General features: G+C 42.2%; 1 protein-coding gene across 1 annotated transcript in view; it reads right to left on the bottom strand.

The window, feature by feature from the left end:
- Nucleotides 1-13,979, bottom strand: part of LOC118403065 (polycystic kidney disease protein 1-like 2) — a 38,933-nt gene that overhangs the window by 24,073 nt on the left and 881 nt on the right. The window contains exons 2-18 of the mRNA XM_035801502.1: nucleotides 13,857-13,942; nucleotides 12,805-12,942; nucleotides 12,562-12,699; nucleotides 11,936-12,070; nucleotides 10,955-11,077; nucleotides 10,395-10,514; nucleotides 9,575-9,673; nucleotides 8,424-8,705; nucleotides 7,756-7,887; nucleotides 7,230-7,313; nucleotides 6,651-6,706; nucleotides 6,229-6,309; nucleotides 5,569-5,637; nucleotides 4,585-4,675; nucleotides 4,006-4,163; nucleotides 3,244-3,486; nucleotides 2,480-2,966 (exon numbers count right to left, since the gene is read on the bottom strand). Of these exons, the coding sequence (XP_035657395.1) occupies nucleotides 2,480-2,966; nucleotides 3,244-3,486; nucleotides 4,006-4,163; nucleotides 4,585-4,675; nucleotides 5,569-5,637; nucleotides 6,229-6,309; nucleotides 6,651-6,706; nucleotides 7,230-7,313; nucleotides 7,756-7,887; nucleotides 8,424-8,705; nucleotides 9,575-9,673; nucleotides 10,395-10,514; nucleotides 10,955-11,077; nucleotides 11,936-12,070; nucleotides 12,562-12,699; nucleotides 12,805-12,942; nucleotides 13,857-13,942 (2,522 nt within the window). The remainder of the gene's footprint in view (nucleotides 1-2,479; nucleotides 2,967-3,243; nucleotides 3,487-4,005; nucleotides 4,164-4,584; nucleotides 4,676-5,568; nucleotides 5,638-6,228; nucleotides 6,310-6,650; nucleotides 6,707-7,229; nucleotides 7,314-7,755; nucleotides 7,888-8,423; nucleotides 8,706-9,574; nucleotides 9,674-10,394; nucleotides 10,515-10,954; nucleotides 11,078-11,935; nucleotides 12,071-12,561; nucleotides 12,700-12,804; nucleotides 12,943-13,856; nucleotides 13,943-13,979) is intronic.

Here is a 13,979-nt window from a genome sequence, read left to right as displayed (position 1 = left end):
GTGCTCGTGTCGGGAAACTAAATTTACAATAAGACGCATCAAATCTTAATCAATTACGTACGGAATTGTGGTTAGAAAATCCTGAATTGCAAGGAAATTGAAGTATGTTTTCTGAGTTGATTTTCTCCATGTCGTCAATCCTCATCAAATCACCCCTGTAACGTTGTTCCGACGCTGGCAAATGGCCCCAATGTCGATCGCTCTCCTGCAGTCGGGCGGGTCCGCTTACTTTAGGTCCCTGCCTGCCGCCGAAACTTCCAGGTAATTTTTATTACACAAACTTTAAATCATTCCTGACTGGTCACTATGTACGAATAATAACATGGTAATGCCTGAAATTTCATGCACAATAATTCTATAGTACTTTTTAACCCTACAGGTATGAAACGTTACACTGTTGACCTTACCGTACAAAAAGTTCCCACGCTGCTCGTGCTGTCAGATCATGATTTCATTTTGGCAACACTTGAATTCCGCAAAAAGTTGTGGTACACCTGGCCGTGTAGGTCCTTCATGTGTATAATTGCTGACATGTCAAAGTCAAGCATTTCCGAAGTCGGCGCTGTACAGAACTATAGATCTACCATACGAATTGTTCCCATGTCGATCAGCTTGGGGAAACGTAACTTTACCGTGTTAACCAATACGACGCATACTCTTCAAGCAGAGGTTAGGCTCCGGCTGTGTTTTTTTTTCATGTTTTTAGGCGTTTTTATCGGGCTTTCAATTTTGTACAATCTTCTTGATGTTTTGCGAGATAAAAACCGATAAAAACGTCAAAAAACAGCCGGAGCCTAACCTCTGCTTTGAGAGTACATGACGCACGTCCAGTAGCGCCCGCAGATCCATCCCACATCTCAACAGCGCTGATAAATTGAAATTCCTTTCAGGTCGCGCTTACAGGTTTATCCCTGGCTTCTTCCGGCAGTCCGGCCGTTGTGGCTAGTCTCCAGATTTTCTCCCGACTGCATTTGCAGATGTGCTCACTAACAAGCAAACAGCAGTGCGGTGGGCGGTGCAGGCGGTGTCTATTACAACGCCACGGGTGGGGCTATTCAACTCTTTAAACTGCGACATGTTTGTTTCTGCTCCGAATGTCACATTTCTCCCGACCACTAGTGGCCCTCTAAACTGTGACGTTTTCCAAAGGTCATAAATCTCATGTTTGTGACGGCTTAAAATGTCTCATTTCGGCCATTATAAAAGCTCGAAATATTTTCGGGTTCGTAGTATTATTAAAACAGAGCGGCTTCGACTTCAAAGTCGGCCGCAGTTCAGACGCCCTTTGACCCAGCGACGTGTATTGTACAAGCGGCGGAGTGTATTTTACGGTGTTTTTTTTTTTATATTCTTTTTACATTATCTGGACTTGTACACTTTTTTTGCAGTTTCCACGGTGCAGGGGGACATAATTTGAAGAGCAATTTTCATGTGCAAAAGTCATCCCGCGAAGTGTGCCCAGGCAAGGAGGTTGAAAGATGGGGACTGCTGTTTGTTTACATATGAATCGCTTCACTGCGCGGGCCGGGTCCAAAATAACGTGCGAGCTGCCGGACCGAGTGGGTCATTTATAGATTGCGTCATTTATAGAGTGCGTCACAGGGTCCATAAAACAGCAAAATTTCTACACCTCTTACTCTTAGCACAGTAACACGCGCTATCAGTTAGCAGTAAGGTGATAATACTTGGGCGGCGTACACTGCGCCATGAGTGTGATTGATACGCGTGCTGTTCAAGTACTGATCCAGGGACTGAGAGTCACCCGGCGAGACATATAAACAAGGAGTTTTTTTTAACCTCCTTGGTATAAGATATTATGCCTTCATGGATAAATTTTAAAGTTGTGGGGCATTGTGAGTCATCCCGAGAATTAAGTTGTGTTGTGTGTGAAACTTTACATATATTCATGTTGTTCATGGATTACAGGTTAACCGTGTGTGCTGGCGTTGTGTTGATTTTCCGTAAATCGTTTAAATCAGCATATGTGCGTTACTTCGGATGACCGTGGGTGCCCGGCATGGAATCCACACGCGCGGCCTGTCAGTGTTTGATAGGGAACATTGCGCGGAGCGTGGTCCGACAGGGGGCGCTGGCTATCGGCCCACTCGGAGAACAGCAGGAGAACGGCTTATCAGCAGATTAATCTGTTAATTGCGGCGTCCGCGCCCAGACCGGACGGGTTGGGAGGGACGGGGAGGCGTCCATGCTTTGAGGGACGGCCGGACGCCGTCCCAGGCGTAAATTTGTGGACGCATCGGGACGCTCGAGGACGGGACGCCGTCCGAGGCGACAGTTTGTGGACGCGTCGGGACGCGCGGGAACGCCCTGGACGCCGTAGGGACGTGCGGGACGAGGCTGGACGCCCGTTTCGGGCGTCCCGGACGCGTGGGGACGCTCGCAATTTCACAGAGGCAGCTCATCTGTCAAGCACTTCAGTGCTTGTGACATTAAACAATCAACCAGCATGAAAATTACTCACCAAGTACTTGGACTTTGATGTGGTAATCTACAGGATCATGCTCTCCCGGGATGAACATTGTTACCGCTGTTTTCTCTGCGTCTTTATCGCCACTCAGAGTTTTCATCAAGGCACACTGCTCGGGTAGGACGTACGTCTCCGTGGACACGTTGTAGTTCTGGTCGTCAGGGCGGCCGCCGTACCTGCCCCACACGCCGTACACCACGCTTGTGTTCAGCGGGGTGATTGTGACCAGGAATCCTTCTGCGGTGCTGTTGAGCTTTAGCAAATGGTAGCTTGAACTTTTGTTTCCTGGAGCAGGGAAGGTGACGATTGTTGTGGCTAAATTATTTCCGGGGCCCCCCGGAATGGTGATATTGAAGTCTTCAGTCAGGTTGTTGAAGGCCACAGGGATGTCGTTCTGCAGGAGTGACAGTTCCATGACAGACGAACGTACCTGGTACTCCCCGCGCCCCCAGGTGAAGGGGTTCTGTTGAAACTGCGTCAACTGAAAAAAAAAACTCTTATGTCGCTACTGCTCATTAACTGTTTCAAACGTGCCCACTATACTCTGTCATTTGCCAATTCTGCTACTATCAGTTTTACATGAAAAGTACTGTACACATTGACAATCATAGTTACTGTTAATCATAAATCTAGTGACAAAAATGATAGTTGACAAAAGCAATTTGAAACAACGATCAGAATTCAACATTGATATTTTCTTTTTGACATTATCAGTGAAAAAAGAGGAAAGGCATTGATAGCCAGGACGTGTTACGTACCTTAATAGCAACGCTGTGCGGTGTATAGTCGCCAAAGAGTGCTGCTCTAGACGGAACATGGAAGCTCCCATTCCCGGTCTGCACCACCTGGCCTCCAAACTGGTCCCCCCAGACCCTCTGGGCACGGAGAGTCACCCCTCCCCTCTCGATGGTGACTGCCGGGGCTCCTGGACTCATAGAGCCGATAATGGCGTCAAACAGACCATCCAGGACCTGGCGGCTTTCCTGGACGATTTTTCGTCTCTGCAAGGAACCGTTAGGACACCATGATGAAAGAGTTACTCTCGCCCAGATGATCTGGGTCTTTCCTCGATCAAGACAATGTACACCCAGTATGTACTAGACGCCACAGCTAATGACATGTTTTAATCTAAAGAGAATAGTCGCTTGATAAGCAGCAAAAATTGTTCAGGAGTTTGAACAAATCAAAACATTTTTATAAAACAAGGTATGTCCAAATAAAGCACGGTTGGTGTATGCAACGGTTGTGATCATCTCGTCTAAAATCATGTAAGTCTCTGTTGGGCTACATGTGTCTACGTCAAGGTAATAACCATCTTTGGTGTACATTTTCATGTGACTTGAAAGGATTTGTTGTTTATTATCCATTGCACGAAATCAAACAAAGAAGAGCGGCTTACAAAGTGTGATTTAAGTCATGGAAAATAAAGTCTAACAAAAACTCAACAAACTTAAGATACTATGTAGAAAAACATTAGCATAGAACAAATAAAGTGTTGTCATAGTAATGATTTTTGTTACCTTGGTTTGTTTCTCCTGCTCTTTTTCTTCCGCCTTTTCAAGGCGCTCCTGTGGAGAGAGGCTCTGGTCTTCCTCGAGATCAGATGTAAGATTCCCATCATCCTCATGGACATCTCTCTCTGGTTCCTCAAGCATGGAACCAACAGACTCCACAAGAGCTGCCGTAGAACATAAGCAAATGTTAGCATTTAGTGATGAATGATTGATATCATCTGCAGACCACGCAGATTAAGATTGAACAATTGCCCCACATTACAATTTTACATCAAACATGTTTACACAATCGCTAAGGGACAATCTCTGACACTTATTCAATACAGATAATTACGTGCTTCATAAATTATTACAGATGACAAATTCAATATTAATCTATATTTTCGTTCTCACCCTTAAGTATAAGTTTGTTTCATTTGATCTTATATGAACATCACTTTTTTTACGTTGCTTGTGTCAATGTTTATGTTTCATGTCAGGAAACATTGAAAACACCTTTCAGACATCTTCTGGATAAATGAATAAACTTAAGAAAGTACATTACAAGAAGCTTATTATGACTAATGAGCATGCCATTGTACTTACATCCTCCCACAGACTTGACAGTGGCCGGGTCAGACATGTCCAGTTTGTCCAGTTTGCTGGTGATGGACTTCAGAACACCCTGGGCCATGGCCTATAGGAAAGCATACATGCGTGGTAATTGTTAGATACTAAGCTTTCTTTACATAAAATTTGAAAGCAACACTTTTGTTGCTCAACCAGCATCTAAACAGAATATATGCAAACATGCTTGGCAGATTTCTTCTAATGAAAAACTGAATCAAATGTACTTGTGATGGAAAATAAGTTCAACTTGATAACAAACATTTCATCACAAAAGACATTGATAGTACATGAAACGTGAAATTTTGAATGTTCAAAACATTCAAACAGCCGAACGTGATTATCAATGATCGAAGTGTTCACCTTTCCATGCTGCAGATTTTAACATTGAAAAAGAATGCTTAATCACTGTAGTACAATAAAGCCAATACGTAATATGATAGGCACAATATAGACAGGCCAGACTCAGAGAAAGAGCATTCAATTTGTTTTCTGCACAGTTGCAGAGCAGTTATGGTCGTAGGTGAGGAGTCATAATTGTAGGTGAGTTGTAGGTGTAGATGGGGAGATGAGGAGTCAAAAGATTATTGTCTTCTGCACAGTTGCAAGACATGGCATGGGTAGCCATTTCACAGTTGCACATGAGGAGTCAAACAGTTCAGCCTATCGTTGACTTTTACCTTATCCTCCTGTGGAATGCCCGGACATGACTTAATGACAAGCGATGATAACTCAGAGATCATTTGCACTTGTTCCGGCGTCTGAGCCCGACCCGCTTCAGACGCCAAGGTTTTAATTGCCTCCCTGCACATCTACATGTACAACAATATGGATAACTAGATTGAACACATTCCTGTCCTTATCCTGTTACACACATCATAGTTCATCGTTTTCACGAGAAAGAAACATATTTCCAGAATGTTTCCAATGTTTTAACATTTACAGACTAGCAAAATTGCTTACCTGTGCCTTTTCCTCAGCAGCTGATGCTGGCTGCTCCGACGCAACAGCATCTCCAGGGACATCTGCATTCTTCTCATTAATGAACAACAAATTTTCATGATAAAGTAGCTTGTTAAAAACAAAATTGCATTAAGGCAAAAACTTAATGTAATTGATGATTGCTATTTACACTGCCCAGAATTTTCTGTTGACTCTAAATTGTCCACTCAGCAGTATTCTGTTTACACAACTGAAACTCTTCTTCATGCCACAGATTTTTCACCTGCACCAAAACGCAACTTTTTCAAAGACTATCCCTCCTGGGCCATCATGGCACTGGGCTGATGTGGGCAGGTTTATCCCCAGCACCATAAGCATTATATACTCTTCATAGATTTCAGGAAATGCTACATGTAGTTCACCTTTATCCGAGGGGTAAACTGTATCCGTTGTTGTTAACACCATATTTAGGGATATCAGATGAATGGACGGCGGGTTAAAATTGCAATATTTGGAATGTATTGCAGTTTGGAAGTACCGTTCGTCTGATTGATATCCCTTTTAAAATACTTGAATGTTTTAAAAGACAACAGATATAGGCGACCCTGCAGATAAAGCTTAACTAGCGTTAGATCTCTTGTTGATAGAATAACAATCATCATTTAATTGAGTGTGAACAACCTGAGCCAGCATCTTGAGTACATCCTGTGGGTTTGGGGAGACGGACTCTGCATAGATGCTGTCAAGGTCGTTACCAAGAGCCTATGCAATGGAAATAAAAAAAAAATCGAGGTCCCGTGTTTGAGGAGAGCCAAACCTGAAGCAGGTAAAAGAGCACACCAAACTTATCGAGAAGAGTATGGGCCCTTCCCGGTGTGAGTGGATCAAATGAGTCTGTACATGTACACAATAATACAGCAAGCTTTATCGACACGACAGAAAGTACAGTGACCTTTGTATGGTCAAATATAAACTACAAAATAAGTGGATACATGTACGTGCAGTCTGTACTCTTCAACACAAACCTGGTCTGTTAAGCAATAAGGTGGTTTACTGGGTATAAAATGCAAACAAACAAACAAACAAGCAAACAGACTGCATACCTGGTCTGGTGTCTCCTTGGTACCCACTGGCGGTCTGCTGCTGGTCTCCTTGGTTTCTGCACAAAATAGAAAAAAATTTCATTTAATCACTAATGACTTCTTCCTTTGAAATTTGCAGATGGCACTAAGCATGGATATCTTAGATTAAAAAAAACTAGAGAGTGCGATTCATGAGTAGATCTTACTGTTGATGGAAAAGTTTCAAATTCTTCATCAAATATTATGATCTCTGGAAATAAGATCATTATTAAGGACCATGTTCAGATCAACACCAGTGAGTAGTAACCAAACATACTGTTCTATTGTACTAGATACATTGGCACACTGGGTACATGGGTAACACTATATACATTGGTACACAGTGGAAACATTGGCATGCTGGATACATAATTTGTTGTACAAGATACTTTGGTAGATTTGATAGACTGCCAGGGATACATCGATATACTGAATGCATCGATACCTCGTTACCTAGACACAAGGTACACTGGATACATTTGGACACTAGACACTGGTTTGTAATACATTGGTTGAATAACAGCAATTCATAATGTATATTACAGCATCATATTGCATAACCTTGTGAAAAGTGGCCAGGGTGCTCAGTGGTGGTTTTAGTGACGTCATAGCTAACAGATGAGGACCCTCTGTCGCCAGTGGCAGCTGTACGGAGAAAATGACGGAAGCATTTGTCAATGTCTAGATTACATTATATTTTTTCTAAGGTTTAATGAGGTAATTACGATACATACACCACAGTTCTACATTAATCTCAGGGAAAAAAATGTTGATGTCGTTACTCTACATGCAGGTTTCTAGACTCTTTTTATTGGGCTTTCTATTATATGCTGTTTTCTTTATTTTGTGATCTTTTTGTCTTCTGAAAGACATAAAGGAAACAGCACAAAATAGAAGGCCTGATAAAACACCTAAAAGACATAAGGAAACAGCCAGAGCCAAACCTCTGCTTGCGGGACTAAATATTGTTGCATATAAAGCAAAAGCCATAGACTCGACAAGTTTGATAAAACAGTGTCCATTGTTTAGTGATGTATTGTTTATTCTCTAAGTGCCTCAGCGTTAAACACATGACCCGGTTATATACCTCCGTCCCGCTCATCTTGCCACCGGATTGACGTCGCTGGTCCCGTGGAAACCTTGGTGGAAACTGCGCTGGTCCCCTGACTTGTCTGCTCGGTGGTATCAGCAGGGGCAGGCGTTGTGCTGGGTACAGCAGCTGGCAGAGAAAAGGCTTGTTGAAATATTTAACTTCAACCAATTTACAAAAATATGATAGTACTGTTAAATAACACCACAAGAAGACTGTAAAAGTTACTGTATTTGACAACGTACGCAATTCTGTTCAGTATGAGGTTGCAGCCTGTAACCAGCATGCCCGAATGATGATGAAGATTTGTCCACTTTTAATTACATAATTTACCATTACACATACATAATTATACATATCTCTCTCTCTATCATATATGATTATGTAAATATAATCCTTCTAGATAATTATACATGATATTTTGTCCGTCTTTTCTGTCTTTCATGCATTTTGTTATGATTTACTAAAACTGAAATTGTGCTAACCTAAGTATAAGATTTCTATATATTTTCCTTGTATAATCGTTGAATAAATCGTATCACTTTTAAATCACCACAGCCATGTAAGCTGATTATAAGCAATCGCTGGTACCAAATTGAATACTCTTGTATTCAGAGACTACGTCTGGTTTTATCCACAGTATACAACAGGTAGATTCTCCCTACCCGTTGCCGCCTCTATCATCGCTGCCTCGCTCTGTGACCTCCAACCGCCTGATGAGAACAGGGCTGTCACCCTGATGACGTACTCGGTCTCCGGTGACAGGCCAACCACCGGAAGCGATGCCTCGCCTGTGCTCTGATTGACAGCTGTCATCATGTCTAGCCCGGACAGCACGACACGGTATCCCTCAAGGTCAAGGTCAGGATCAGGGGATGGAGACCACGTGACCTTGAACCCTTCATCCGTGATGTCGGTTACGGCGAGGTCCACTGGCGGATCCACAGCTAAAAGAAAAAGAATTGAAAGAAATAATGTTGCAAAATGTCTACAGACAAAGTAGGGGCTTGTTGGCGTAATGGCAAGGGAGTTTGGTCCAGAGCCCATTGGTCCTGGGTACCAGTTACCTGACATGCCACTGTGCCATAGACACATGTGGATAGTGGATAACAACCCTCGCCCCCCGCGACCTCAAAAAAGCTTCCTACCTATACACCTTTCTCACGCGGCGGCCATGATAGATCTAAAACGAGTTCAATGTGGGAAACAAAAGGCTGTCCATCATAATTAGCAGTTCGACCAATGGTAGCCTGCCAATTAGGACATTGACCAATAAGTGAATGGCTGCAAATTCGTTAAAAATTTGCATTATTATGTTGTTATTTTGCATCTCTTAAGGGACTATGGGGTCAGTCTACACTACTCCAAATTGCTACATCTTTCGGTGCACAACACTTCTTGTAATATTTATTATTCTATCTTATATCATGAAAATTTGTGTGGTTTGGGGGAAAACTAAATGGGACGTGATTTTAGAAATAAGTTTTGTCTGTTTGCCTCATTGACATCTTCTTCGATCTATCATGGCCGCCGCGTGAGAAAGGTGTATAGGACCTATACCTTCAGTCAGAGCACCGCACATAATTATCGTGAAGTTTTAACTCAATGATTTAGATGTTTTTTGTGACCATATCCTAGCATTGCAAAGGATGATCGGTATACTAAAAAATGCTGATTGTCCTAAGTGGTGCTATGATATAGCTAAAGAAAAGACCTGTAAGTATCCAGTTTGTATGTAACTTCACAGAAGTTTAGGAATACAGTTATATAGAGAATTTGTGAAACAGAGGAAAAATGATATCGACGCAAACGATACCTTTATCACAAAGCTGTGTTTTCCATCCATCCTGACACCCAGAGGAGCAGACACCTGACATAGGGTCACAGTTTTCCCCACCCTGGCAGTGGCCACACACTGAGAAACAATTTAGAACACATCATCAACATAATAGCCGACGGTGCAATGTTCTTTTAACTAGATTTTCATTTCAAATGTTGCAGCTTGTTATTGCATCACTATAACTTCATTTAAAACATTTAGTGAAACAAAATTATTACAGATATAGATCAAATTTATCTCACTGCATATATTTTTCCACTCTTTGTGACTGACAAGAGAGATACTATTACTGAATTCACATGACCCAGAGGCAGGGCCGTTAACCACTGTATCTGTATCTGTATTCATATAGCCGGTATAACCGCCCTTCGGTGCAACACAGCATCTTCTGTACCTGTATCTGTATAGCCGGTATAACCGCCCTTCGGCGTAACACACCAGCTTCGCAGGCACGCGGCAGCAGCTGGTTATATTACACCGAAAGACCCGTCACACCTAACTTTTGCACTTCTATCTGCAAGCGTTCTTTAAGGCTATCTAAAGAAGATACCCCTACTGTGCTTGGTGGATTTTTGAACACATCAAATACGTTCAAGAACTATCTATACTGTAAACTGACTGGGAAAACAAACTTTAAGGTAAACTGGTAAAGAAATACGTTCAAATTCAGGAAAATCTCGTAATTCGCTGCTGCTCACCATCGCACCTGCCCAATGAACCAATTATCTGTCTTAAATTCACTGGACAACGCACGTTATACTTAAGGAGAAATATCTAAACCATCTAATTACGTTACCTGTGCATGTTTTGCCATTCCCCGTAAACCCCTCCAGACAGACACAGTGGTACGTCCCAGGTTGGTTCACGCAGTAGGCGTTTTCAGAACACGAGCGATCACCGGAACATTCATCCACATCTTTGGATGGAAAAGGCAGGCATTTTCATTGTCTTTCCTAGTCAGTATCCTAAATGGCTTTTCCTTTTTAAAACTTTGCGAGTAAGATCAAATATCCTTCATATCAGCCTATTGTTTTTTGTAATGCTACATATCTTGGGGGTCACTAGACAGGTACCTAGCTGATACATTTGTATTTGTGACCAAATACATATTCTATATTTTTTATTTATTCATCATCACAATTAACATCCCCATGATCGATGGGACTGATGGATTTATTTTCAAAAATCTGAAATAAACCAGAGTCAGTTATACTCAAACATCACGTTTCATGCTTTAAATACTGGAGAAGTGTGCAAACTGTTCAGAGATATGCTTCCATCCTGTTTGTTTTCTTTTCAAACACATAAATAAAGCTTGAAGACATCAGATATGAATGTTGTTTAGGACATTGTCACCTTTACAGCCGCCTGCTCCCATCTGGAATCCTGGGAAACACTTGCAGTCAAAGGCTCCAATCAAGTTGATACAGTCAGCATTGCGTCCGCAGATTCCGGGGCTCACTTCACACTCGTTTACATCTGGGTTAACGGTTAAATCAAAACACTTCTACACAAGTTGCAATGTTTCTACTGTTCCATCTTCTAATTGGTATCATCATTTCCTGTCAATCCCGCCACTGTGTACTTTTCCCCCGTGTATCACTTTTCCGTTCATCTGTACTCTCATATACATCCTCATTATGATCCAACACAACTGTTTGATTATCATTAGATCTCACAAATGCTGCATGTCAGGGTTGTAGCCAGCCTGAAATCATTTTCAGTCCCCTTGATTTTGAATGGGAATCCTATCCAGCACCGAAGGCATGGTGTGACGTAGGGCGTCATTTCTAGGGGTCTGGGTCCCAGAAAATTTTTAAATCAAGACCCCCTGAAACATTATTTCCTGCATTTTGAGGTGCAAATTTTGCTTGTAGACTAAACTGTTCAATGGCATCTGCTCTGGTGAAGAAGAACACATGGGTTTCAGTTTTTTTTAAGTCTTTACATATCAATTTTTGTCTGTCCCAGGGGACGGAATGGGGAAAACTTTTTTTCAGTCCCCAGCTGCAAAATTCCTTCAAAGGACTGAATGACAGGTGCTGGCTACAACCCTGCTGCTTGTACATTCAGCCTGTCCATTACTCACGTGACCTGTCCAAGGGCCTAACCACATAGTTACCTACACTACTTGATTCATATATCCTATATTTAAATCTGCAACGTAATATTTAACAACTTCATGGGGACGGTATAACAAGAATGATGCAATGGTCTTCAAGGTTGATTTTGCAAAACGAAAATATGTGATGGCAGAAAAAGAAAATCTGGCCACCCAAGCTGGAACCTCTCATTAAATCAACCTATAAGCGCATGACAACGTTAAATATGTAAAACCTGAACATCCTCCAGTAGCAAGACCATCTCCTGCATATCCAGTGTTGCAGGTACAAGTTGCATCTAGGGCAGGAGGAGGGTTATCCGTACAGGTGGCCTGGGCATCACACGGATTGGCCAGACAGGCATCTATGTCTGCATAGCAACACCAAACAGTATTTAGATGTCGGTATCATTTCTAAAATGTACAAGATGTATATTGATTTATATGTGCATACCATTACCAAACTAGAGTTCTGCTAACACATACTTTCGCTAAATGAATCAGATTTGTTATGTAGAATGATGTCTGCAGACATAGATGTGTCACTCATTACAATTTATTTCATATGTCAACTTTTATCAACTAGTTTTCATTGACCTCATACGTCCATGAAATATCAAGAGCTTTTGCAAATGTTATCCGTCGTTCCTTTCTGAAGTTATTGAATGAATGTTCGCTACAGTACCTAAGCAAGCCGCTTGCGGGCCCATTTTCGAACTTGACCTTTGTTTTCCTGGCCCCTACCCACCTACCAAAATCATCAGCAACCATCCAAAGTTATCCTTTTTACTCACACAGCGACAGACAGGCAAACGCGTTCAAAACACAACATTCCGCCATCCTGGTGAAGGTAAGAAAATACCTGTACATCCGGTTCCATTAACAAGACCATCTCCTGCATATCCAGTGTTGCAGGTACAAGTTGCATTGAGAGCGGGGGCAGGGTTATCCGTACAGGTGGCCTGGGTATCACACGGATTGGCCAGACAGGCATCGATGTCTGAATAGCAACACCAAACAGTATTTAGATGTTGGTATCATTCAGAAAATGTGGAAGGTGTATATTGGTTTATATGTGCATAATTATGATAAACAAACAAAATACCTGTACATCCGGTTCCATTCACAAGACCATCTCCTGTATATCCAGTGTTGCAGGTGCAAGTTGCATTGAGAGCGGGGGCAGGGTTATCCGTACAGGTGGCCCGGGCGTCACACGGATTGGCCAGACAGGCATCGATGTCTGAATAGCAACACCAAACAGTATTTAGATGTCGGTATCATTTCTAAAATGTACAAGATGTATATTGATTTATATGTGCAAAAAATGAGGGTATGTTTGTGTGCCAGTAACGTCAGAAAGTTGAGTTATTAACAGTTGCTTTCTCCTCTTTTTTGTATACTTGTTAAGAGGCTGTATATTGAATCACTGGCGGATACCCTGAAGTGATCCAGGTATCACCCTGCCCTCCCCCTTTTTAGCTATTTTGGGGCTGAATACACTTCCATATGTATGAAATATGGTCCCAGGGGACATGCCATGCTAAATTTGTAGAGAATTTCCTATATTTCAGCTGTTTTTAGTTCACTGGTGTGCTAAAGGGCACTGCTTACAATGGAAATTGCCATTGGTGAAAAATGACTTGAGAGGGAGGATGGACTCTAGAGTCTATCACTCTTCCATTTGACCTGTATTCTACTGGCAATTGCGAAAGTAAATTATGAATAGTCCAAAAGAGTTAGGTTGGACGTGAACCACATTATTTGGCAACATCCCAGGGGAGGAGCCGCGAAAGCGGTCCAGCTCATGGATACAGGAGGTGTGTTCCTTTGCCCCATTCTCTTGTGTTTTGGTAACTTTTTTGTGATGTTAGCATGATGTAAGCATGAGGCAGGTGTCATGACAGCATACCAGAGTCTGTCAGTGCCATTTTCAGAAGAAAAGAAATCATTGCTTGCTCTGGAGCTGCAGCGCTATTTTTGTTAAAATTTTCCAAGGAGAACAAAGGAACAGTGGATTTCCATGTTATTTAGTATGACAAAGATATTCAGACTATATCATCGAGATATAAGGTCAACGAACTCTTGTTATGTAATGAAATGATCTTTACCCCCAGTCTGGCTTGGTACATCGTACCTGTCAGGAGTTGCACTTACCAGGAGGCGCCGTGGACAGGCAGATGCGGTATGGGTTAACCAGGCCATCCACCAGCACAGTCTTGGTCAGGTTGGACTTGGACAGCCTGGAGGTGTGGAGCAAAACATATTATAATTCAATAA

Source organism: Branchiostoma floridae, chromosome 16, assembly GCF_000003815.2.
Source record: "Branchiostoma floridae strain S238N-H82 chromosome 16, Bfl_VNyyK, whole genome shotgun sequence".
NCBI classification, from domain to species: Eukaryota; Metazoa; Chordata; class Leptocardii; order Amphioxiformes; family Branchiostomatidae; genus Branchiostoma; species Branchiostoma floridae.
Note: the sequence above shows the minus strand (reverse complement) of the source record. Positions and strands in the feature narration are given on the sequence as shown.